Source organism: Centroberyx gerrardi, chromosome 10, assembly GCF_048128805.1.
Source record: "Centroberyx gerrardi isolate f3 chromosome 10, fCenGer3.hap1.cur.20231027, whole genome shotgun sequence".
Lineage (NCBI taxonomy): Eukaryota > Metazoa > Chordata > Actinopteri > Beryciformes > Berycidae > Centroberyx > Centroberyx gerrardi.
The window spans coordinates 5,017,679-5,043,801 of record NC_136006.1 but is presented as its reverse complement, the minus strand read 5'-3'; the positions used below and the strand labels follow the sequence as shown (position 1 = coordinate 5,043,801).

The 26,123-nt window shown below is 45.7% G+C and overlaps 1 protein-coding gene across 2 annotated transcripts in view; it reads left to right on the top strand.

Moving 5' to 3' along the window:
• Positions 1–26,123, top strand: part of man1a2 (mannosidase, alpha, class 1A, member 2) — a 155,614-nt gene that overhangs the window by 85,373 nt on the left and 44,118 nt on the right. For both annotated transcript variants that reach the window (XM_071907625.2, XM_078286008.1), the window contains exon 7: positions 10,261–10,341. In XM_071907625.2, the coding sequence (XP_071763726.1) occupies positions 10,261–10,341 (81 nt within the window). The remainder of the gene's footprint in view (positions 1–10,260; positions 10,342–26,123) is intronic.

Genomic DNA, 26,123 nt, shown 5'->3' with positions numbered 1-26,123 from the left:
CCTCTCCCTTCCTTCCTTCTCCTGTCCATCACATCCGTCCCTCTCCCCTCATTTATTTCCATGTTACAATCCTCCTCTCCCATTACTGGCCTCCTTCTCCTCTTTCTTGCCTGTCAATCACCTCCAGTCCCTCCACTTCTCTTCTTTCCATTTTTTTTATTTTTTTTTTTACCGTCCTCCCTCCATACTTTTACGATCCCTTCCTTCTTCCTCCTTCACCTTTTTTACTATCCATTTGTTCCCTCCCTACTTTCGCTATCCTGTCGCTCTCTCCCTCCTTTTTGGTTTTACAACCCCTTTGTCGCCTCCGCACTCTCCACTTTATTGTCTTCTCTCTCCCCTCCTTCATTACATTTAACAGTCCCTCTTTCCGTCTATCCCTCCATCCATCATCCTCCTTGTCTCTCACTTCTTTCAGTCCGACTGTCCCTCTGTCCATCCCTCCCTCCACCTTCCTACTTCTTTCTTTATCTTCTATCCATTCAGTATCTGTTTTTTTTTCTACATCCTTCCTCCTACTTCTTTCTCCTCCCTCTTCTATCCATTCATTATGCCGCTCTCTCTATCCTTCTGCCCATCCTCCAACTTGTTTTTCATCTTCTGTCCACTCATTACCCCTCTGTTTTTTCCTCCGTCCATCTTCCTTGTTCTTTCTCTCTTTTCTATCTGTTCATTATCCCTCTCTCTCTATCCTTACATCATCCTCCTACTTTTCTGTCTCATTTCCACTTCTCTTCGTTTTATCCTTCACTCGTCCTCCTACCTCTTCTATCCTTTTGCTATCCCTGTATATCCCTCCATCCTTCCTCCTACCTTTCCCTCTTGTCTTTTCCTCCCATCTCTCTCTCTCTCTCTCTCTCCCTCTGTTTCCAATTACAATCACACTCTCATCCCTCCCTTCATCCCCTTTGCCTCGATCTTTCCCCTCCACTTCCCCTTGAAACTATTTCTCTCTCCATCAATGCTTCTCTTCGCCCCCTCCGTCTTTCCCCCCACTCTCTCTCTCTCTCTTTCTGTCTGTGTCGGTGTCTCTCACCCGGGCTTGTTAGTCCCCTGCAGAGGTAATCACAGGGCAGCTAGCAGGTCAGCTGAGTGGATCTAACAGTCTGACACTCGTAGAGCCAATTAACCTCAGGATCGCCGTGTTCGTACAGGAGAGAGAAAGAGAGGGATGAATGGAGGGAGAAATTGGGGATGGAGAGAGGAAACGGAGGAGAGGGAATCAGCAGTCAAACTGAGGAGGAAAGAAAGACAGATGAAGAGGAATTGGGTGTTGAAAGAGGGACGGTAGAAAGTGGAATAAGCAGGGAGAGAATGACGGAGAAAGAGGAATCGGGGATGGAGAGAGGAAGGAAAGAAAGAGGGAGTCAGGTGAAGAGGAATCACATTGATAGAGGGAGGGATCTGGGAATGGATAGAAGGGGGAAAAGATAGAAGAAGAGGAAGATGGATTGCAGATTGAACGAGGGGGAGACAGCGATTGTGAATTGGGGATGGCTAGAAGGAGGAGGAAAGAGGGAGAGGAAGAAGAATTGAGGAGGAAGACGAGGAGAATGGAAAGAGGGAAAGGAAGAGAATTTGGGGATTGAAAGAGGAGAGGAAGAAGAATGAGGGATGGATAGGAGGATGAGAGGAAGAGGATTGAAAGAGGAAGGAGGACAGAGACAAAGAGCAATTGATGGAGAGGAAGGAGAGGAAGAGGGATCAGGGATTTAAAGAGGGAGGGGGAAAGAAAGGAATTGATGGGGAAGAAGAGGAATTAGGGATTGGAAGAGGGAGCGTTGAGAGAGAGGGAGAGAGGGAATCGGGGAGGAGGAGAGAAAGACAGGAATCAGAGATGGAGAGAGGGCAGAAAGAAAGAGGGAAAGGAAGAGGATTTGGGGATTGAAAGAGGGAAGGTAGAGAAGTGGAGCAGTGTGTTCCTGGTTCCTTTTGAAAAAGTCTATAAATTATCTAAATTTAAGCCGTTAGAAAGTATTTAAAATGTGTTAAATACAGTTATTAGCTCTTATTTTTTCACCATGCAATGACAGGCTCCTTTGAGCTGCTTGTACACTCTTAGATTAATACTTTTTTTTTTTCCCTCTCTCCATCGTATCTGCATTTTTAAGTCTTAAAGTCTGAAACCTGCAGATACCCTGAAGAGGGAGGAGAGAGGAGGGTGCAAAGACAAAAAGACAGAGAAGATGGAAGGAGAGAGGTGGGGCGGGTCAGCGAGAGATGAAGGAGTGAGACGAACAGATGGAAAGGAAGAGTGAAGGGCAGGAGGGAAAAAGCCAGAGAAAGATGGAGGAGGACGGGGGATGAGGGAATAAGGGATGGAAAAAGAGAGTCAGAGAGAGAGAGAGAGATGGAAAGAGAGGAAGACGGAGGGATGGCGAGGGTGGACAGATAAAGGTAGATTAGATGTAATTTTAATGATGCCCATGGGGAAATTAGAAATTTATAGTTATGGGATACATCAAAGGAAGGATATGATTTAAATAAGAATAGAACAAAGGCGGCGATTCCAGCACTCAGATGTGTTAAATAGAAATACAGGTAAAAAGTATGGATTCCAGCATTGACATGATGTCCAAAAGCAGCAGTAGTAGCTTTAGTGCTAGAATTTACTGAGACAAAAAAAACAATGCATCTTAAAACACATAAAAATATCAACATATATGCAATATACACTCCCAGTCAAAAGTTTGGACCCGCCTGATTGAATGTTCTATGTTTTTCATTCTCTTAAAGCCATTTTGATCTAAAGGCTTCTGCTTAAATGCTTGAACTTTGTTTCTTAGACAAATTTAAGATAGTGAAGTTGATCCTATGTATGAATTTCTTTCCAAGGACTTTGCCTTTCCATCAAGGCAAAGGGCGGCTGCTTTAAAGAGTCTAAAATATACGATAGTTTTGATTTGTTTAACACTTTTTTGGTCGCTGGATAATTCCATTTGTGTTATGTGTTAATGCGTGTGTCCAAACGTTTGACTGGTAGTGTGTAGCAATAAGAGGAATATACAAGTATGAGAAAAGACTGAAGGATTAAAGCGTATATACACAGTATACAGGGTGTGAAAATATGTGCTTGAGTGGAGTAATAAGAATCAGAGGGATAGAAAGAAAAAGAGAATAATAAGAAGAAGAAGCCCTTTGGCAGGAGAGGAGTGAAGAGGAGAGGAGATTAGACAGAGGAGAGGGAGGAGAAGTGAAGAGAGGATGAGAAGTGAAGCTCGTGAAAAGAGAGAGAGCGAGGGAGGGAGGTGTGTCAGTATATCTCCATTAACGGCTTGGTTTGATGCTTTCATACCTGCCTGCATTAGGCAGAGGATTCAGGCATTAGCTACCAGCTACTGTAACATTCATAAAAGGTTAAGCTAGCTTAGGCTGAGTGTTAGCGCTGCGGCCAGGCATTACTCTGGCTTTTGCTTAGGCCTCTCATGAAACAGGTAATTCCCCGGCTCATGGGGAGCAGTATTTTTCAAGCCAGCGGTGGCCCAGCAGCATAATTGAAAGTGTTATTAAGCAGGCCCTCGTGAAAATCAAAGATTTGTTCAAACCGAAGCGCGGCGCGGCCCCATCCCGCCTGCAGCCGCAGCTCTGGGGCTGGAGTAAGGGCACAGCCTGGATTTCCACTTACTTACGAGATTAAAGACATCACTCTTAGTCAAGTTTAATCACTCGCCTACTGTGTATGTGTGTGTGGGGGTGTGTGCGCGTGTACGGGTGAGTGCGAGTGCAAGTTCCTAACATTACTTCACTGAGCTCAGTGATACATGAAAACGCTGCCTGTGTGTGTGTGTGTGTGTGGGGGGGGGTGTGTTCCTGTGTGAGTTAAGGTTCAGAGTAGAATTAGGTTTATGTTAAGGGTTAAGTTCAGGCATGAAGTGGTGAAGAGAAAGTACGATTTCTACCGCCCCCATAGCACAAAATGTCCCTAATATATCTTGTTAAGGTTGTTGATAAAAACCAGTGACAGTGACCTGGCCAGCTGCTGAGATTTCTGGCTTTCAAAACTCACAACTCACTTTCTGGCCTCAACTCTGTTGTGGAACAAAAACTCCTCTCTCTCTGGAATTTAAAGACATGAGCGAGCAACTGATGTTACAAGACATTTCAGCTAAAAAGGCTAAAAAGCCTCCATCTCAAGCAGTCTTATTATTACAGAATTTTGCATCCTCATATATTACCTCTTTTCTAATAATTTATGTTGGATCTCTGCTCTAATTAGCTAGCTTGCTTGTCTCTATTCTGAAAATGAGACTTGATTGTGCAGGATGAGGAAAGTTGATTTTGTTGCAGTTCATACTTGTTGCTGATCGAGGTTATAGATTACCTAGTGCACCTTTAAAGTTAGAGAATGAATGTAGTCAATGGAAGGTCCTCACTAGTAAGACCCACAGGTGTGTGTGTGTGTGTGTGTGTGTGTGTGTGTGTGTGGTGTCCCCGAGTGCAAAGTCTTGACATGACTTTGCTAAGCTCAAACATACATAAATGCTCTGCTGTGTGTGTGCAGTAGTGTTTCAAACATTTGTTGCTTAAAATTATAATTGCACGGCTCCCGTATTTTTTTACAAGTGTGTGCACATTTGCAGTGTATGTGTTAACCCCCCTCTCTCCCCCCCCGCCCCCCCTCCACCACCCACCCACCCAGCAGCACCACCACCGCTAATGAATGATTAACTAGCTGCCATGTCAGGCTGAGCTGGGCGGTGAGTCATTGTTGGGCTCCGCGGGGTCCTGCGGGGCTCCCACGCTGCAGCCGGCCTCCGATGATGGATGTGTCGGCGTGAGGTCCGCGTCCGTCGCCGACACTCAAAGATCCACCAAATTAATGGACTCGCCGCTCGCCGAGGCATTAATAAACCCGGTTAAAGCGGCGGATTTGATCGGAGACGATGCGGCAGAGATGGAGAGATAAATTAGCGGCGGCTGTCAAGAGTACGTTCCAGCCCAATTTGATTAACCCGATTTAATTATACAGGAGCAAGAGTTTCATATTCAATTTTTTTTTTTTACAGTTTCAAAGGCGAAACCCTCGACACTTTTTAAATGTTGCATGCGATGGCGTGTTTTGTCAGACGTGCAGAAACGTAGCGTTATGTTTCCAAGCAGCTAGAGTATGAAACCAGTTGAGCGGAGAGGCAGGAACGATGGCTGCTTGAGTTACATTCTGCCGTTTATTTTTTTATGACATTCCCAAGCTTTCATGGTCCTACGCAGTGAAAGCTGTCATGTTTGTCATGATTAGACCCCCCCCCCCCCCCCCCCCCATCCCCACCCCCCTCCCCATCAGCCTTTCGCTGAAGGTGAAAGACGTTCGGCGGTGAGTTCCTCGGCGCTGCGTGCTTCTCTCGCTTGTCACCTGGAATGACAAGTTGTCGCAGAATTGAATATTTTAGCCGAGTCGCCTGGATGACACGTTTTTAAATTGTTTGCCTTCAAACTTGAAGGACTATCATCACATTTTCTTCATGCTCTGGTGAAGAATTTGGGCCAAACCGTGTGTATGCTACACACTCGCACACACGCATACACACCGCACACCGTGAAGAAAATAAAAATTCATGGTGCATCTATGCGGAGAGAGCTTCACTTCTTTAAGAGACAGAGTTTTGTGTTACAAGAGACTAGTTTAGTTCTACTCTGTAACGTTCAAGTTCAGATTTGCCTGCAGTGCTAATGCAGGATAGATGCAGGTAAGAAGGGAGACTTCCACTGTGTACAGTATTAATGCAGGATAGATGCAGGTAAGAAAGGAGACTTCCACTGTGTACAGTATTAATGCAGGATAGATGGAGGATGAATGCAGGAAGGGGACTTGGCCACTGCTGTACCTGCATATTCACCCATGTTACAGGACACAGTGTATGCCGTGTGTCTACACAATGCTCCCTTTCTAAAAGAAAATTAATCGCAGCCCCTTTTTCCATCACATTTGATTTGTTCACATGGGCAAAACCAAGTGTATGCAACACAGACACACACACACACACACACACACCAAGAGGAAGATAAAAATGCATGGTGCAACTGTGCTGGGAGCTGCTCGCTTCTTAAAGAGACAGTACGCTCCAGTATTGCAGTCAGGAATTGAAGAAAAGATGATCGATTTGGAATGGATAGCTGTATGGCAGAATCAACAGGCATCCCTAATCCAAGGAATAAGTCCTTTGTACAGTTTACAGCTTAGTGAAGTACATTTATTTATTGCAACAAAGGTTAGAGTTACAGATATTTTCTCTGCAAAGTGAAGATCTGGCATTTCTAGCTGACACTGCTCAATAACAATGAGTGCAACAGTAGAATAAGCTTCAGTTGCTACATCAGCAACATTATGAATAACCAGCACTAATGAGAACAATGACCAGACTCACAGCATGACAATAGATTTACCAAAATATTCCTGTGACCCCAGAATTATCATGTACAATAGGAAATTGCACAAAAAGAAATAAGAGCTGACAAGAGAGCTTGATGGATTTGTTTCTTTTTTACTTGAAGAGACAAGCATATTAATAGAATAAGCAGGAGAAGAAGAGGTCGGAAAGTGGGATGTGATTCATCGGGGAGAGGAAGTATGTCTTCAAGAGATGAGCTTTCAGCTTATGACAGAAAATCAGAAAAGGGAGTGACTCTGCTGCCCTATTTATTTTGTTGGTTTTATAACAAAACAATTCATTAAAATCCCAACGTTTCTCAACCACAGGCAGCGCCACGCCTCCATTCTTGTGCTGCTCTCATGCGGCATTGTGCTTCCTAGCTGTCCATTTGTCAGTCTGTGTGCACTGCAGGCATTTTTACATCAGGGCTGTTTTATAGCGCTGTTGCTCATGGGCCTGGACTCCTAAACTACAGCTGTAAACAGCCAACAAGTGGAGCTGACAGACAGACAGGCAGACAGGGAGATGGGTAGATGGGTAGATGGATGCTGCCAACCAAAGCCGGCCCTCAGCTTTACGAGAGCTCCCCCTCCGCTCATCACCCCGTCCATCACAGCATCCACCTTTCATCTGCAGCTCTCTCTGCTCCATCCTCCATCCTCGACGAATTGTTCGGTTAAAAAAAAGCAAGTTGTGCTCTGTTTTCTGCCCTTGAAAGCTGAAAGGAACTGTCCAGTGACAAGTCTGTTCCCACAAACATTTTAGTGTTGAATAGATGTTGACGCAATGGCCTGCACCGATGTTGAAGTGTTGAATGTTTTTAAATATAACTGCAAAATGAAAGCTGACAGGATATCTGTAGTCGTAGCTCTTACCTGCATCATTTTGTGAAATCTAAACATCTTTCTGATAACGGTATAAATCAGTTTCCAAAGCTGTTTTAATGATTTTTTTCTTACCATGCTACTACTACGCCATATCATATTGTGATGAAGGCATGGGCGATATCCCAAATTTTATATCGCAATGCTGTCCCACTATAAATATCAAGATACACAATGTTATCACCATCCTTCTTTTTGTTATTGTTGGGTTTTTTTTGTATTTTATTTCTTCTAAACCACATCAGATTTGATCTTACTATTCAAGCAAAAACAATACGTTAGATATTTTGTGAAGTATCGCGATATTCGATAATATTGAATATCGACCCAAGCCTATTGTGAAGATTTTGTGCTCTTTTTGGTTGACATTGTACTTGGCCTCCTCCAGCATGCCGCCATCTGTCAAATGCTTACTGGCTTGAGAAACATTCGATTTTTGTTTTGAGGTTGTAAGGAATAAAATGAACATTGTGCTTTTTATATGAATAACACACTCTGTTCTTTGTTCTCAGAGTAGAGTGTCTTTTCTTCTCTACATACCATAATGATGTAATCAGTGCATGTATGCGTGCACGTGTACTATATATGGTTATATGTGGTTTTGAGTGATCCTATAGGTGGACACATAGTTAAGAAGCCCAAACTGTGGGTTGTCTTTGAGCCAAGTGGGTTTGGCTCTGTGCCGAGATTTACGGTTTTGTTTACTTTAACCTATATAAGTGAATTCTCTCCACTCGCTTGTCGGGAAGACTCAACTGAACCATGCATGTCTCAATAAAGAATCCACAGAAGACTCTTGAACCTTTGCTTATTCATTTTGACCCACAAAGGGTGAAGTAAATTTTTCCCCCCACAAGGTATGCTAATTTGGTTCTACTGTCTAACATTCACTAAAGATTTGTCTGCAGTATAATGCAGGAAAGATGCAGGATAACAAGGAGTGCTTCTGCATCGGCTCCCGCTGTACATACTTCCCTCTACTGGCCGCATACACCATGCAAGCCACAACACCGCTTTCTAAAAGAAATCATCTTAACATGTTTTGCAACCCTGTTGATGGGTTCACGTGTTGAATGCCCTCTACAAATTCAAATGCTCTGCTCTCCCCCTGTTGTCCTCTTCTCTCTCTCTCTCTCTCTCACACACACATATACACACACACACACTCTCCATCCCCTCTGGAGTGCATTTACTGTAAATTGAGGTCGTACACAGACTGGCCTTTAGGGATGCACTGGTGAAGTCCTCATCTGCTGTATGTTTTCAATCCTCGTGTGAAGATATCAGAGCAAGGTCACAAAGTATTTTGCGAATAAATCTCAGCGTTTGAATGTTTTTGATGTGCTTGGTGTTCCAGATGGGTGGGGTTTACTGCATCAGGACAATTTAGATAGCGTCAAGCAAGTTGTCAATCACAGAGAAGTATGCTAAATTCACTTTAAAATACTTTCCTGTGACTGTCAGTAATATCTGTTGCTCGGTTGTGTCGTCCCGTGTGGCGAGACGCAACCTTCTGCCGCTCCGTGAAGGTTAAAATACGTGCTAAAACGAGTGAGTTTGCACTGCTTGTTGACTCCGGACTGGAGAAGAGACTTCCTGCACTTCCTTACCAAAAGAAGTCATAAAAATAGCGCTGACAGTCCACAGCCGACCCCACGCTACCTAGACTGTTGTGGTTTCTGGGAAAGCTGCAAGTCTTTAGCGATACGGTTATTACTCTGAGAGGCACATTAGAGTGGAAAAAAAGAAAGATTTTCTTAAGATTTAGCCCCAATTAAGCTGTGCTTAGCAAACAAAGGAAATTGGGGTGACGACTAGCAGACTTTCCCCCCTCCCTCGCTGCACCCCGAGCTAGAAAATAACAGCTAGGACGGCAACTTTGGGCTTAATTAGTGCAGGAATATGCATAAACCTTGCAGTGTTTATCCACACATACTTGACTTGTGGTAAATGTTTGGCTGTAGTTGAAAGTTCGCTATTATGTCTTAGTTGCTTTATAGCAACTCTTTTAATATACTGCCTGTCTTTTGTGTTATGTTGTGCAGCTGCCATCTTGCATCCCACCTACTAAAGGGGCAATAAGTAGGATTTTTACAGCCCTGTAGCACAAAATGACCATTATATATCTGTGGGGGTTGATAGGATTGTTGATCAATACCAATGACTCAACCATTACTTTGCTAGGAGATTTCTGGCTTCTAAAATTCACTTTCAGACTCTTACTCTCTCTCTTACTCTCTCTCTTAGTCTCTCTACCTACTGGCTTTTTCAGCTGCTCAGCAGTGGAGGACGGTGCTTTGAGCGAGCGAGCGGCATCGCAACACATTTCAGCTACGGAGGCTAAAAGCCTCGTTCTCAAGCCAAAAAAGCAAATGCCAAAGCAGTTTTATTATTACAGTATTTATCATGGTGATATATTACCTCTTCACTAGACATTTCTGGTGGATCTCTGCTCTAATTGGCTAGCTTACTCCTCTTTATTCGGAAAATGTGATGTTACTGTTTGTGTCAATTACAGGCCACCGTAATTCAAGGGGACAGGAGGGGTGGGGGAGGAGAACTGAGCCGTCTGAAGATTAAATGATGTACTGAACAGGAGTGTGATCTACCTGTGATTTGCCTTTTTGTCTGCAGTATAGCCTGTGTTCTGAAGGATGGAAGTCTCTCCTCTCTCTGCCTCACCATTTTAGCTTTTTAGAGAAGTTTACTTGCACAATCGATACAGACGCTGGGAAAAAACGAGATGAAAGGAAATACAAGCAGTGCGGATGAGACAGAAACCCCTGAGGGGCTTATAAAAACACTTCACCCCAAAAGAGAGAGAGAGAGAAAAAACATCAAGATGACTGACAGTGACACAAATGAGATCAGAATTCAGCATGGAGGAGAATCGTAGAAATCCAACAGAATGCATAAATAACAAGGAAAATAAATTAAGTGTGTGTGTGTGTGTGTGTGTGTGTGTTTCCCTGTCTGACGGATCCCTCTCTGCTCTCCTTTCTTCCCAGAATGCCGAGGTGTCCGTCTTTGAGGTCAACATTCGTTTCATAGGAGGACTGCTGGCCGCCTACTACCTCTCTGGACAGGAGGTAACTACTCACCTCTCTGTGTGTGTGTGTGTGTGTGTGTGTGTGTGTGTGTGTGTGTGTGTGTGCACCTATGGTTTTTGTGAGTGCAATTCTAACGTCATCTCTGGTGTGTGTGTATAAGTGTGTAAACAGCTCTTTTCTGCGTGTGTGTGTTTGCGTTCTTGCTGTGTGCTGCACATGTAGCGTTATGGGGTTAGTGTGTGGTGTGTAAAGGGTCTCTCGCTGTGTGTGTGTGTGTGTGTGTGTGTGTGTGTGTGTGTGTGTGTGTGTGATGTCTGACAGGCGCTTGATGAAGCACCTCGGTTGTTTTTCCTGAAGAGCAGAGAGAAGTCGGAGAGGGAGAATGAGAAATGGGGTCAGATTAAGAAGGCAAAGAGAGTGATGGAGGAATAACAAAAAAACAGAGAGAGAGAGAGAGAGAGATCAGCGCTCTGTATTGTATTAGAGAGGGAGAAACAGAGAGGAGGGAGTGGTGGGCCTGCAGGTCAGACGCAGTCTCCTCTCCAGGGAAATGAGTCTCCCCTTCAGGTACCCATGCTAATGAAGTAGCACACACACACACACACACACACACACACACACACATTTACCTACCTACCTCCAAACACCTCTAATCCCCCTCTAGCTGCAATGAAAATAGCCACAAATCCTCTATTTCATTCCCATCTTCCTCTTCCTCCTCCTTCCCTCCCTCCACTTTCTTCTTCCCTCTTTACCTCTCCTATTCTCTCCTATTCCTCCTCTCTTTTTTCATCCTTTCCTCTCAATTTCTTCCTCCCATCCCATCTTCGCCTCTCTGCTCCCATTAAAGCCAGCAGGCACAGTTGGTTCATGGTCAGGGAACTAGTGGAATTGGGCTCCAGCCATGCATCTCTCTCTCTCTCTCTCTCTCTCTTGCTTTCCCTCTCTCCTTCCCTCCCTCCGTCCATCCCTCTCCACTCCAGCTTTCATGCCCAGCTAAGCAGCACTCCCTCTGTAATGGGAGCAGAAACGCACTCAGTGCAACGGCCACATCCACTGTGCGACTCTCTCTTTTTCAATTATTATCATTTTATTTGGTCTTTGCTAGCGGTGCCCAGCAGATCCCTGAGGAGAAAGTGCTCTTTGTGGTCGGGCGTTTCACTGGATCTCCACCCCCGAGACACAGTCTGCAGACTCTTTTAACCCTGCTATCTTAGAAGGCTTCATCATCCTGTGTTCACAGGATTTCTGTCAGAGCGTTGTGGCTTCCACTCCGTTGGTTGCTTGTAATCTTACTGATGTAGGAGTCTAAAATATAAAAAAAGGTAATGGCTTGATCAATATGTGTGGACTCGAACAGCCTTCACCCACATCAAAACAAGAGCTTCATCCAACTTCAAGAACACATCCAACTGAGCTTCATTTCATCCTCGCAAAGTAGAAAATTACTGGGTATTTTTTGCGAATTAAGATGTGTTGAATTTGTAAAGCTGGACATACTGTAGCCAAAACGTTCTTACACTCATTTGAAGCAGTAAAGCTTTTGTCAATAAAGAAATTATTAAATGAATTGCGATGAAAACGCGTTTGCCAAACAATTCATGCAGTAGGCGTGGACGGTCCAACTGTTGTTAGTGAAATTAAGTTAATTAAGTTAATAAAGTTTTTTGTGACATTTCAAAAGTTGGTGTGAAATTTGCGTGACAGTTGGATGGAAACATAGCTAATGTGTTCTGTAGCTTCAAAGTCCCCCTGGTCGCCGTCACAGTGTCCACAAACTTCCAAAATGTCTCCCATTCACCGTCAATGGAGCGGCACAGGGATTTGTCTCTAGTTCAGGTTTGTTTATGTCTGTAGCCCTTTATCACAAGCCTGTCTCAAAGGACTTTACAGAGAATGAGCCTAACTAGGTCTAACTGATCAACAATCAATCGTAGAACAGAAAGAGACAAATTAGCAAATTTAAAGGACGTCATCAAGAGAACCTTGTTTTTTTCTTAACTAGCTTGTTGTTCACAAATCGACAAATAGGACCGACCGAGTGTGGGTTCAGAGAGTGGTGGCTCTCAGCGGTTAAAGAAACTGTCCCGTATCTAGAAGATCACAGGTTCAATCCCGCCACGAGCCAGTTCTCTGTCCTGTCCTGCCCTGTCCTGTCCTGTCCTGCTCTGTCCTGTCCTGCCCTGTCCTGCCCTGTCCTGTCCTGCCCTGTCCTGTCCTGTCCTGCCCTGCCCTGTCCTGTCCTGTCCTGCTCTGTCCTGTCCTGTCCTGTCCTGTCCTGTCCTGCCCTGTCCTGTCCTGTCCTGTCCTGTCCTGCTCGCTCGTTTTAGGGCGTCAGCTAAAATGTCTTACATGTAAAAATGTTAATGTCACCCTTATTCTCCTCCACTCTTTCCCTTGTGCTCGTTTTTTTTTCTCCCCCCCTCCGTTTCTTCATTCCACCTCTTCCACCCAAAGCGGGCTCGATTATTCAAGAAGCAGAGGATGATGGGAAAAGGAGGGAGTCGTGGGAGGGCCGGGAGGAGAGACGGGGATGGAAGGAGGGGGGAGGTGAGGTGAGGGTGGAGGAGGAGGAGGAGCGCAAAGGACAGGACAGTGAGGATGAGGAGGGGAGGGAGGGAGGGGAAGAGTGAGGATGATGAATGGCTGGGGGAATCTGGACGGGGGAAAAGTGAATGAGAAACATGCTCCGCTCTCATTGGACGTCCCCTTGAGCAAGGCACCTACACACTGTGAATGTGCGTAACCGTATGAATATGAAGCAGTGCAGCAAAACAGCATGCTCGCTCTATGGACTCTCCCTGGATAAATAAAGGTTAAGAAAGAGAGCGGTGAAAGCGGAGGAGAGATCATGAGGGAGGATAAGGGTAAGGAAGCGAGAGATGAGGAGGAGGAGGAGTGGAGGTTGAGGAGGATGTTTTCAGAGCGTTTATCAGCATCCATCCCAGTTGGATATTAGCATGCCGCTGGGGATGAAGCTGTGTTTGTGGGAGGGAGGGAGGGATGAGGGCAACTAACAAGAGTCCCAGAGAGAGGGGGAGGGATGGAGAGAAAAGAGGGAGGGAGGGAGGGAGAGGAAACAAGAGCGGGAGGGCGATCGAAGTGAGAGACTCGCACCGAGGGAGATAGAAAGTGAGAAACATGGGGAAAGAGAGAGGAGAGAGATAGAGATGGAGAACATAAAGAGAGAGAGAGATGAAAACAAAGAAAGAGAGATGGAGGGAAAGAAAACAGAGAGACGAGAGATACACAAAGAGAGAGAGAGATGGAGAGATACAAAAACAGGGAGGGAGAGAAAAACAAATATAGGGAGAGACAAAAACCGGTTGAGAGAGAGAGAGATGGAGAGAGACGAATACAATGGAGAGAGACAAAAATACACAGAGATGGAGAGAAAGACAAAAATACACAGAGATGGAGAGAAAGACAAAAATACACAGAGATGGAGAGAAAGACAAAAATACACAGAGATGGAGAGAAAGACAAAAATACACAGAGATGGAGAGAGACAAAAATACACAGATGGAGAGAAAGACAAAAATACACAGAGAGGGAGATGGAGAGACAAAAACACAGGGAGATGGAGAGATAAAAATACAGAGAGAGATGGAGAAGAATACAAAAACACAAGGAGAGGGAGATGGAGAGAGACAAAGATACAGAGAGATGGAGAGAGAGACAAAAATACGAAGAGATGGAGAAGAATACAAAAACACGGAGAGAGGGAGATGAAGAGAGACAAAAATACAGAGATAGAGAGACAATAGTACAGAGAGAAAAAGACATGGAGAGAAAGACAAAATACAGAGAGAAAAAGATGGAGAGAAAGACAAACACGAGAGAAAAACATACAGACGTAGCGAGAGAGAGAGAGAGAGAAAAGAGAGCGACAAAGACGCAGTGAGAAAGAGGGAGCCTTGAGAGAGATGGAGTTTGGCGTTGTTGAGGAGGAAGAGGAGGAGAAGGAGGGAGAGGAAGAGGAGGGAGAGAGAGAAGAGGAGGAGGAGGTGTCGTCCTGGGACAGTCCAGGCAGAGCAGCAGTGATGGATTGTGTTTACTCCTCTGTCTGTTCCCTAGCTTTACTCTTTTATTCTCTCTCTCTCTCTCTCTGTTCTCTCTCTCTTTTCACGCTTTATCTCCTGCTCTGCTCTCCTCGCCACCTGTCTGCTCTCATCTTATCTGATCATCTCCTCCTTTCTCTCCTATCTCCCCGCCGCTCATTCTCTTCTCTTTTCCACTCGTCTTCTGCCCCCCCTCCCACCTTTTTTTTCCTTTTCTCCGCCTCTTGCCCCTTTTTGCTCCTTTCTCTTCTCTCCTTTCTTGTCTCTCGTCCGCACTTGTTCGCTTCTCTGTTTTGTTTTCTCTTCCTTTCTCTTCTGTTCCTCCCCTCTCCTCCTTTCTCCTCTGTCCTTTTTATTCTCTTGTCCTTTCTTCTCATTCTTCTTTTATCCTCCTTTCTCCCCTGTCCTTATTGTTCTCCCGTCCTCTCTCGTTCTTTTCTCCTCTGTCCTTTTTACTTACTCTCTTTTAATTTCTCCTCGTTCCTCTTCTCTCCTCATCTCTCTATTCACTTATCTTCTCTTTTCCTCGCCACCTCTCTCCTCTGTAGTTATCTCTTCTCTCCTCTCTCCGTTCTCCTATCTGTGCTTGTCTTCTCTCCATTTCTTTTCTACTCCTATCTCCTCTTTTCCCTCCTGTACCTATCCTCCTCTCTCCTCCTTTTCTTCTGGATTTATACTTCTCCCTTTCCTCTCTCCTCTGCTTATCTTGTCTCAATTTCTTCTCCTCTTTACTTACTCTCATCTCTTTTCCTCTCCACTCCTCTCCTCCTTTCTCTTCTCTTTAGTTTTCTCCTCTCCTCTTCTCTTTGCTCCTTTCTCCTCCATCTTTCCTTCTCTCTCCTCATCTCAGCATTACATCCCTGCCCTCACACCCTCTCGCCCTTTTCCTCTTTTAATCTCAAACACTACCTCTGCCTTTCTGCGGTAAACCACTCTCCTCTCTCTCTCTCTCTCTCTCTCTCTCCTCCTCTTCTCCCCCCCTCCTCTTTAATCCAGCCTCTCCTCCTCTCATCTCACCGGTGCAGCCTCCCGCTCTGCCCTCTCCTTTCTTCTGGTGAACTCTATCACAGCTTGCCTCCTCCCCTCCCCTCCACTTGTCTGTCTCTCATCTCCTCTGGTCTCTTGCCCCCTCCTCTTCATCCTCCTCCTCCTCCTCCTCCTCTCGGTGGTCTCTTCACCTCCTCCTCTCCCCCCCACCACTCTGTCCTCACTTCCTCTCTCCCGTATCTTCCTCCTCTGCTCACTCCGATACGCTCTTGTCTTGAATTTTAAGAGAAAACTCTCTGTGTTTAGCTTTTATTATTCACATTTTTTCTCTCTATCATGATCCTTCTCAGATCACAGGAATATCGTGGCCTCTGACCCTTGAACTTGTTACTATTAATTGCTTGTAGTGTCGGTGATGTAGGAATTAAGAGCATTAACTAAAAGCCTGAAATGTAAATGTAAACTTCAGAAGAGGCCCAGACCATGAAAGAGCAGAGAGATGTGACTTTTCAGGTTTTTGGGGGTTTTCCAGGGCCACGTTTGTAGGTTTTGTTGGTGTTTTTTTTATTTCTGCTGTTTTGTGAGTGGTCACACCCTTGTTTTGGAGGGTGATGGTTCCCCCCCTCCATTCACTCTAAAATGAGTTGGAAGTGGGTGTTGGTCATGGAAGGAGGATAACTTTTTTGCTGATACAGTAGAGAAACCTCTCACCCATATCCAGTATATACCGGCATGTGGCTGGTGTTAACTTCCCACCCTGACCACATAGGGCTGGGCTTTCTGGTTGAAATCAATATACCTCATTTTGTCAGAGTTTTTAAATAGGATTTTCTTGTATCATCAGTTTAGACAGCAGAATTGTGTGTCACGATATCCCAAAATCACCGTATCATCACTTTATGATACTCTTTACTTGTTAAACCAGTGTTAAGTTAACGCTCAGCAGACTGTAAGCTGTGGGCTACGCCGACACCTAGACACCTAGACATGGTGACATTTTGACTTGGAACTATAAATTTGCCTTAACTACTAAAAGCAAGAAGGAGAACCAAACCTGATTTTTTTCCCAACATTTCCTCTTGGGGATGAAACAGAAGTACGGCAGTAGTTCAGCAAGCATGCAGTAAAAAGCATGTGGGATTGTGTATGCTGTGGTAACGTCCCAATAGGTTAAGGTTAATTAAAGTTCAGTTATGGTTACACCGTGGCAGGCTAAGGTTGCATCATAGTTATCTTAGGATTGTGCTTAAACTTTTTTTTTTCCTAGCAGGTCCTCTGTGGGATGAAGCTCAAGTGCAACAGCAGCTCAGGACTTCTAAAATAGCTACATCTGCATGTATGTTCACTGCTGTTATTCATCCCTTGTGGATTGAAATTTTTCTGCCTCATTCTCTTCTTCCCCTCATTAAGTTATTATTTTCCCCTTTCCTTGTATTCACTTCATGCCCCATTTTTCCTATCACTCTGCTTACCAAAATATCACTCTTGGAGCCAAAGTGCAGCAGTAGTTCAGCAAGCATGCAGTTTGAAGAGAGACTTGTACAGTAGCTACATCTCCACAGGAAGGCTTCCTGGCCACCTGTCACACCGAGACATATACGTACATATCGATATATTTATATATGCTGCAGGTATGTATGGATTTGTCACAGTGGGATCAGAGACTGTGACAGTAAGGGTCTGAACTGACCTTCAGTCGGCGTCCCGCTGAGAGAAGGTTGATGCAGACAGCAGGTCAACGCTCTGCTGCTTCTTCCATAGGGAACACTGAACACCACAGACAACAAGTACCAGCCTGGCCTGAATAATAACCTGTCCTCCTGGGGAGGGAGGGAGGGAGGGAGGGAGAAAAGAAAGAGGAAGAAAGAAACGGGAGGGAGGGAGAGACGAAGGAAGAGATGGGTGCACAGAGGGGAGGAGAAAGAAACTGGAAGGAAGAAGAGGGAGGGTGAGTGGAAGAAAAGAGGTGGTAAGGAGGAAGAAAGGGGGAGAAAAGAGAAAGAAGGAATGAAGGGGGGTGGGAGAGAGGAAGAAAGAGGGAGGTAGGGAGAGAGGAAGGAAGAAGAGGGAGGGTGAGAGGAAGAAACGAGGTGGTAAGGAGGAAGAAAGGGGGAGAAAATGAGAAAGAAGGAATGAAAGGGGAGGGAGGGAGGAGAGAGAAAGGAAGAAAGGGGATGGAGGAAGGAAGAAGACGAATGGAGAGAGGAAGAAAGAAAGAGGGAGGGAGAGAGGAAGAAAGAAAGTGGGAGGGAGAGAGGGAGGGAGAGAGGAAGGAAGAAGAGGGAGAGAGAGAGGAAGAAAGGGAGGGAGAGAGGAAGAAAGAGGGAGGGAGGAAGGAAGAAGAGGGAGGGTGAGAGGAAGGAAGAAGAGGGAGAGAGAGGAAGAAAGGGAGGGAGAGAGGAAGGAAGAAGAGGGAGGGAGAGAGGGAGGGAGAGGAAGGAAGAAGAGGGAGGGTGAGGAAGAAAAGAGGTGGTAAGGAGGAAGAAAGGGGGAGAAAATGAGAAAGAAGGAATGAAGGGGGAGGGAGGGAGGAGAGAGAAAGTAAGAAAGGGGATGGAGGAAGGAAGAAGAGGGATGAGAGAGGAAAGAAAGAGGGAGGGAGAGGAAGAAAGGGAGGGAGAGAGGAAGAAAGAAGAGGGAGGGTGAGAGGAAGGAAGAAGAGGGAGGGAGAGAGGAAGAAAGAAGAGTGAGGGTGAGGAAGAAAAGAGGTGGTAAGGAGGAAGACGGGGACAGAAAATGAGAAAGAAGGAATGAAGGGGGGAGGGAGGGAGGAGAGAGAAAGGAAGAAAGGGGATGGAGGGAGGAAGAAGAGGGATGGAGAGAGAAAGAAAGAAAGAGGGAGGGAGAGAGGAAGAAAGGGAGGGAGAGAGGAAGGAAGAAGAGGGAGGGAGAGAGGAAGAAAGAGGGAGGGAGAGAGGAAGGAAGAAGAGGGAGGGTGAGAGGAAAGAAGAAGAGGTAGGGTGAGAGGAAGGAAGAAGAGGGAGGGAGAAGAGGGAGGGAGAGGAAGAAAGAGGGAGGGAGAGAGGAAGGAAGAAGAGGGAGGGTGAGGAAGAAAAGAGGTGGTAAGGAGGAAGAAAGGGGGAGAAAATGAGAAAGAAGGAATGAAGGGGGAGGGAGGGAGGAGAGAAAGGAAGAAAGGGGATGGAGGAAGGAAGAAGAGGGATGGAGAGAGGAAGAAAGAAAGAGGGAGGGAGAGAGGAAGAAAGAAAGTGGGAGGGAGAGAGGAAGGAAGAAGAGGGAGAGAAAATGAGGAAGAAAGAACGAAGGGAGGAAGAAAGAAAGGGGAGAGAGGAGGTAAGGAGGAAGAAAGGGGAGGGAGAAAAGAAGGAAGAAAGAGGGGAGAAAGGAGGAAGAAAGAACAAAAAGAGAAGAGAGAAAGACAGACAGAGTGTTAAAGAAAGAGTCATTGTGGGGTGAACTATAGATCGGTCTCCATCCTTTCGTCCATTAATCTGTCCGTCACAGGCGATATCTCCGAGACGTTTTGACAAAATCTGGGGAAAATGATGCATCTCTACATTTTGTGTTGCCTTGTTCGGTCTGGAGTCAAATCCCTGAGGAAGATGGACAGAAGAGAAAGAATAAGACTGAAAGGCTTTTAGTTTATCTTTATTTGGCCAGTATAAAAACACACAACATGCATACATGCGAAGGTTGCAGGGCTTTTTCTCATAGTTTCCTTCGAGCGGGAAAGGAGAGGGAGTCGGACGGCAGGGGGGAGGGGGAGGAGGAGGAGGGCGAGGAGGGGGGGGGGGGGGGGGGGTGATTTGAGCGAGGAACAGCAGATTGCGGAGCGGAGGGAGAAGGTCAGGAGAGCAAGCCGAGGCCTGTAATATAGGATAATGAGATGAGAGCGTCAAAGAAAAGCTGCAGACTCTGCAAGCACAGACGCTACAGTATAACCACCCTGCTGAGGGAGGGAGGGAGGGAGGGAGGGATGGAGGGAGGGAGGGAGAAGGACAGAAATGGAACAGCAAATGAAGGGGAGAGAGAGAGAGAGAGAGAGATAATGGTGGGGATGGAAGCAGAAATTGAGGGGAAAGGGAGGACATGAGAGGTAAGGAAAGAAAGCTAAGGAGAAAGGGAAGAAGTCGGGAGGTAGGAAGGGAGGGAACAAGAGGGGGGAAAGAGTGAAGGGACTAGGGAGGGAGGAAAGGAAGGAGAGAGGCAAGGAGGAAGGGAGAGGGAACAAGAGAGGAAGGTAGGAAGGGAGAGAGAAAAAGGTAAGATGGAGGGAAGAAGGAAGGAGAGAGAGATGGATAAAAGGAGATGGAGATGGGCTGAATCGAAACAATGTCAAAAACCAATGAGGGAGGAAGGACAGAGAGAGAGGAGAAGAGCAAAAGAGGGAGGGAGAGGGACGGAGGTAGATGAAATATTGGGGATGGGGATAGAAAATCGAGAGGTAGGGCAGAAGAAGGAGAGGTAGAGGACGGGCGAGACTCAGAGGGAAGGAGGGAGAGAGAGAGAGAGGAAGACGAAAAGGAACAGACAAAAGGAAGGTAAAGACGGATGGAAGAAGAGGAATAGGGGAAGGAGGGGTGTCGCGATCCCACGGCAGGAAAATAACAAGTCTGTTTGCATCCCTCTTGTTTTGTCTCTGCCTTCAAAATGCCACCAGGAGTCATGATTTGAAGAAGACGTTCCCTCCCAAAACATCCTCTCTTTCTCATATTCCTGTCAATCTCTCTACCTCATCCTCTCTTACTCTCCCTCTCTCATTTCCCCCCCCCCCCCCTCTCTCTCTCTCTCTCTGCTGTGATACAGAGCTCAGTTGTCTGTCGTCCAGGGATTGGTGACTGCAGACTGTAGTACATCCACTGTCTGTCTCGTCTCGCCGGGGAGCGTTTGACTCCCTCTCATTTTTGTCAAACACTGAACCCGTCAAACAAATGCTGAGCATCGTACTCCATCTGACTGACTGCCATTACACCAGCGCCCAGCAGGACGGCAGAGAGACAGGCGTGGGACGGGGGGGGGGGGGGACTGGCTAATTTTGGCCAAAATTATCTCGATATACAATATTATCCCGATGATTATAAATTAGATGAAAACCTTAAAAACAGTACTGTAATATGCTTCAATTACTTAAAAAGCTAACTTATCATATCAATCATATCAAAGCAAGACATTTCTCTTTAAAACACATTTTAATGGAAGAATATATGTAAAATATTTATGTAAAATATTGCCTTTTTGTGTTTGTTATTCAGCCTCCCAACAAGTCGGCGGTTATCGCTGTGGTTGTGGTAATAAAAATGATGGCCGGTGTCATAACTGTTTTATACCGCGATATATAGTCATACCAGTCCCATCCTTAGTCATCACACCAATTTTGCTTGCCTGTTTTTCAAGTCAAGTGATCAAACTCCTGTCTGATCGCAGCATTATAATACAGTCACGGTTTACAGTTTTGACATTTAGCTGGTGGGAGTTCAGTGTCTTGCTCAGAGACACTTGGACAGGACACACACTGACTGTTGTAGGGAATAAACCTCTGACCTTCCTGTTACGGGACGAGAGTCTCTCTAACCGCTAGGCTGCGATTTTTGGTACAATTCAGTTTCTGAACTGCTGAGCTGACTGTTTTAAAGCAAGAAGTATCATCATAAATTCAGTTTCTGAACGACTGAACGGGCTTTTTGAAGCCAGATGATCAGTCGCCCATTAGCTCATGATTGTTGATGCAGTTTGGTTTCTGAACTGCTGAGTGGGCTGTTTCAGACCAGGAAGGTCAGCCGTCTCTTTAGCCTGTAACTATTGAAACAATTTGGTTTCTGAACTGAAGATTTGGGTTTTTCAAGCCAGCCAGTCAAGTGTCCCATTAACTTAATGTTGTTAGAACATCAGAATGAATTAAGTAATCATATATTTTTCAAGGAATTTCATATTATGCATGAAAAAAATGAATTTACAGCATATATACAGGGTGTGCAAAATGACAGCAGTAGAACATATGCAGTATGAAACAAAATTGTAGCGATATATGCAATATATAACATGAGAACTTGTGAGAATATGAAAAATATGTGAATTTACAGTAGAAGTACAAGATGTGCAAAATGTTTTCTGATAAGCAAGGCAAAGCTAAATTGCCGGAATTGGATGTTTTGACGTTCTCACCCACCCAGAGAGAGAGAGAGAGAGCAGCACATGTGGAGGCCACCCACCCCGGTCTCTTGCAGCAGCACCAGTCTAGCCTTCTCCACTCCTCCTGTGGGTTTCCTTCCCCCGCTGCAGATATTGCTGTGATGACATGCTCTGTAACTGGCTGCCGCTCCGCCAGCAGGCAGGCTCACACACCGAGAGGGAGGGAGAGCAGACAGTGTGGCAAATAAGAGAGAAATTTTAATTTGAACACAGCAATATTAGCTCCAGTCTGAAAACAAATAACAACACAGACAACATAACGTTCCTATACCAAAATCGCTTCAGTCAAAGAAGAAATGTAAAGCAGTTGTCCCACTTAAAATGAACAATTCCACGCACACGTTCCCCATCCGTCATACTGCAAACTTAGAGGGACAGAGGGAGGAGAGTAAGAAGGAGAAAGAGGAGGAAACAGACAGAATCAGAATGAGATTAAGAGAGAGAGAGAGGGGTGGAAAAGGGAGAGAAATGGATGCAGGGAGGGAGGGAGGAGGGGAGGGAGGGAAAGAGTGAGAGATTTTTGTAGGGAGGATGACAAGCAGAAAGATGTGGGGAAATGGGCCATGCAGTGAAGACAGGGGGAAGAGAAGGGACAAAGGCATGGAGAATGACTTAATGAGGGGAAGAAGAGAAGGAGGAAGAGTGGGAAATGAGGGAACAGAGATTTCAGTACGGAGGAGGAGTGAACACATACAGATGAACAGTACAAGTCCTACTTTCCATTGCATGCTTGCTGAACTACTGCCGCCCTTGTGCTCCATCTCCTTAGAGGAATTGGTGAGAAATTCAATTTTCATGAGCCCAATAAAAGTCTACGAATTAACCTCAGCCTACCACAGTGGAACCATAACATGCGAATGCAACCATTGTAGAAGTCACTTTCACTTTTTTTTACCGTACGCTCCATCCCCGAGAGGAAAAATCAAGTTCGATTCTATTTTCAGCCGTCTCAAGGTACAAAGAATGGTCTGTTTGGTTCTACTGCATGACATTCAAGAAAGAGCCGTCTGCAGCACTGATGCCAGATACATACGGGAGAAAAGGAAGGGAAGATGTTGGTTGCGCTCAGTTGAAGGTCAGTTGTAGCGCAGGTGAAAGAATCTTAATTATTGTAAACTAGAAAAAATAGTTATATAATAGAAAATAATTCTGCACACTGCAAATGAAAGACCATGACAAAAAAAATCTACTTCAAAAAAAACGAATTTATTGCATAAGTGCCCAACTTAAAAGTGCAAGTGAAAAAAATAACTTTTGTACATATATTTATTTTTCACTTGCACCTTTAAGTTGGGCACTTATGCACTAAATTCTTTTTTTTGCATAAATAAATGCATGAGAGGACTTCTGCAGCAGCTGTACAGCCTGTCTGCACGACCGGCTCCATTGTGTTCAAGGTTCACAGTGTAGGAAGACGACACAATGGAAGGAGACTCAAGAATATCAGTCATTCCCTTTCTCAATGCCAAGTATCTGGCGAAGCTGAGGGGAAACGGTGAGATGCGGTGAGATGCGGTGAGATACGGTGAGATACGGTGTGATACGGTGAGATACGGTGTGATACGGTGAGATACGGTGTGATACGGTGAGATACGGTGAGATACGGTGTGATACGGTGAGATACGGTGTGATACGGTGTGATACGGTGAGATACGGTGTGATACGGTGTGATAGGGTGAGATACGGTGAGATACGGTGTGATACGGTGAGATACGGTGTGATACGGTGTGATACGGTGAGATACGGTGTGATAGGGTGAGATACGGTGAGATACGGTGTGATACGGTGAGATACGGTGAGATACGGTGTGATAGGGTGAGATACGGTGAGATACGGTGTGATACGGTGAGATACGGTGTGATACGGTGAGATACGGTGAGATAAGGTGAGATGCGGTGAGATGCGGTGTGATGCGGTGTGATACGGTGTGATACGGTGAGATACGGTGTGATAGGGTGAGATACGGTGAGATTCGGTGTGATAGGGTGAGATACGGTGAGATAAGGTGAGATGCGGTGAGATGCGGTGTGATGCGGTGTGATACGGTGTGATAGGGTGAGATACGGTGTGATAGGGTGAGATACGGTGTGATACGGTGAGATACGGTGAGATACGGTGTGATACGGTGAGATACGGTGAGATACGGTGTGATAGGGTGAGATACGGTGAGATACGGTGTGATACGGTGAGATAACGGTGTGATACGGTGAGATACGGTGAGATACGGTGTGGCGGAGACAAACGAAGAAACCGTGAAGACAATTCGACGGCAGCCCCTGACTTCGCTCCGGTGTGGGGTCGCTAGATGCCAAACAATACGAGCGAGCGGATGGGCTGATGATGAAGCGGCGTGACGAAGCACCAAAACGGCGTATGGTACCGTACAGACACAGCGGGTGACTTAATCCTGTCTCTCCTGCTGGCCCTCGGGGCCCTTCTTACCAAGCAGGCTCATTCAGCACATTTCACAGTCTACCTCCTAATCCTTTTAGGGGGCTCTATTACATGTCAACAGTGGCCCGCTCCCCGGAAGGAAGGCTGTGTGTGTGTGTGTGTGGGTGTGTGTGTGTGTGCACGCTTGATTACACTGTAAAAAATGTCCATCTTCAGTAAGTTGATTAGTCTAATATTGACTCCTAAAAAAACTCCTTAAAAGTCCAGGTTCTGTACAGTCCCACGGTGTATTTACATTCAGACTGAATTAATGATCAGTTTATTGGAATGTGACCTCAGCTCTCTAGTTGATCAGCTGCCTTCCTCAGTAACATATTGGCTACTTCAGCTAACATTAGCAGAACTTTTAGCATATTGCATAAATACATAGGAGCACTGCTCATACAATGTGCTTTATTACAACACAGCAAAGTATACGTATGTCGTCTTACTACCATTAAAATATGTATGTATCTCCCATTGTATGATGTCATCGAAGTAAGTTTGTGTATGAGGATATTGTGAAAAAGCTAAGCAGATATTTATAGTTTAAGTTAAATTTCCACAACAATACAACTTTTACTTTTTTATTAACTAAATTCTTCTCAATAAAGAATGGACTTGATTTGTGCAAAATGATTTTGTTTTTCCACCATGAGGAAGTTCAGGTCTAGAGGAGCAAAGTGCTTCACTCTTTGGCCTGAATGTCAGTGGGGTGAAATAATTTCATCCTTTTTGCCTTAATGTTGGTTCAACACTACAGGATCTGTGTGTGTGCGTGTGTGTGTTCATGGTTGTGTGTGTGTGTCTTTGTGTTGCTGTATGTGTCTTTCTGTACTCGTGTGTGTGTGTGTGTGTGTGTGTGTGTGTGTGTTTCTCTGTCTATACTCTCATATCTATCGGAGCCTGCTGTGCTCTGCTCTGCGTCCAGTCTCTCCAGCTCACAGCTTATGAATTATATCCTCACATGTGTAATAACTGGATCAGCGGCAGAGTTTAGGACGTGTTTGAGCGGCGGATTACAGCCCACCCCCACCCCCCACCCCCCCCCACCCCCTTGGACATAACATACATGTACCATTTGGTGGATGCTTACATCCAAAGCCCCTTACAGCGGCGTGAGTGCACACATTTTCCGCACGGCCGGTCCCAGTGGGAATCAAACCCCTAACCCCGGCAGTGACGGTGCCACGCTCAACCATTTGGGCCGCAGAACTGGCTTGTGCCCCCCCACCCCCCCCACCCCCCCCCCACCCCCCCCCCACCCCCCTCTTCCCCTGCCATGCTGCAAATCTGCTATCTGGGAATTTGGCCGAGAGAGAAAAACGACCCACCGGCTTCAGGCCAGTCCTAATCCTGAAAGAGGGAGAGAGCGGAGAAGAGAGGGATGGGGAAAGGGAAAATGGGGAAAAAGAAAGGGAAGAGAGTTGGGATAAAGAGACTGATAGATGGGGAAAAAAAGGATAGAAATAGAGAGAGAGATGGATTGTGTGTGTGTATCTGTTTGTGTGTGTGTGTGTGTGTGCTCTCAAACAGTGTGTGTCAGACCAAACTTGCTTCCTGACCTTGTCTTGTTTCCCAGCTGTCGGGGTGTGAGGAGGGATTGAGGGAAGCGACCGTCGTGTCTCTGTTGTCGCGTCCCATATGTGTGTTTTGTGAATCCCTCTGCATGCTTATGTGTGTGTGTGTGTGTGCGTGTGTGTGTGTGTGTGTGTGTGTGCGTGCTCACTAAGAGGCTATATCCCTCAGTGATCGATCGGAGTACGCCGTAACGCATTTTAATAGGCTGAACGCTAAAGCTGTCAGAGCGGGAGGGAGAATGATAGAAAGGAGTTGGGAGACGGACCCAGACGGCTCGTCCTCCCCGAGGCTTTCTCCCTCCAAGCTCTCAGTATCTTAATCTCGTCTCCCTGCTACAGTAAATATGATGTCAACAGGATAGATGGGCATATTCCTCCTGCTTATTTTGTCGCATTGCTTCGGAGATGTGTCAAGGAGGAACGGGGCATGAAACTCACTTTTTTTTTTGTTTTTTTGGTCAACAAGTAAAAAGTGGTACATTCCGAAACTCAACAGCCGCTTTTTCCGTTTTATCAGCCCGGATAGATTTGTTGAATAGGACAGGACCTCAAAATGGAGGTTGGTTACCTTCCAGAGTGGCTGGTAGAGTAGACAAACATACCAGACTTT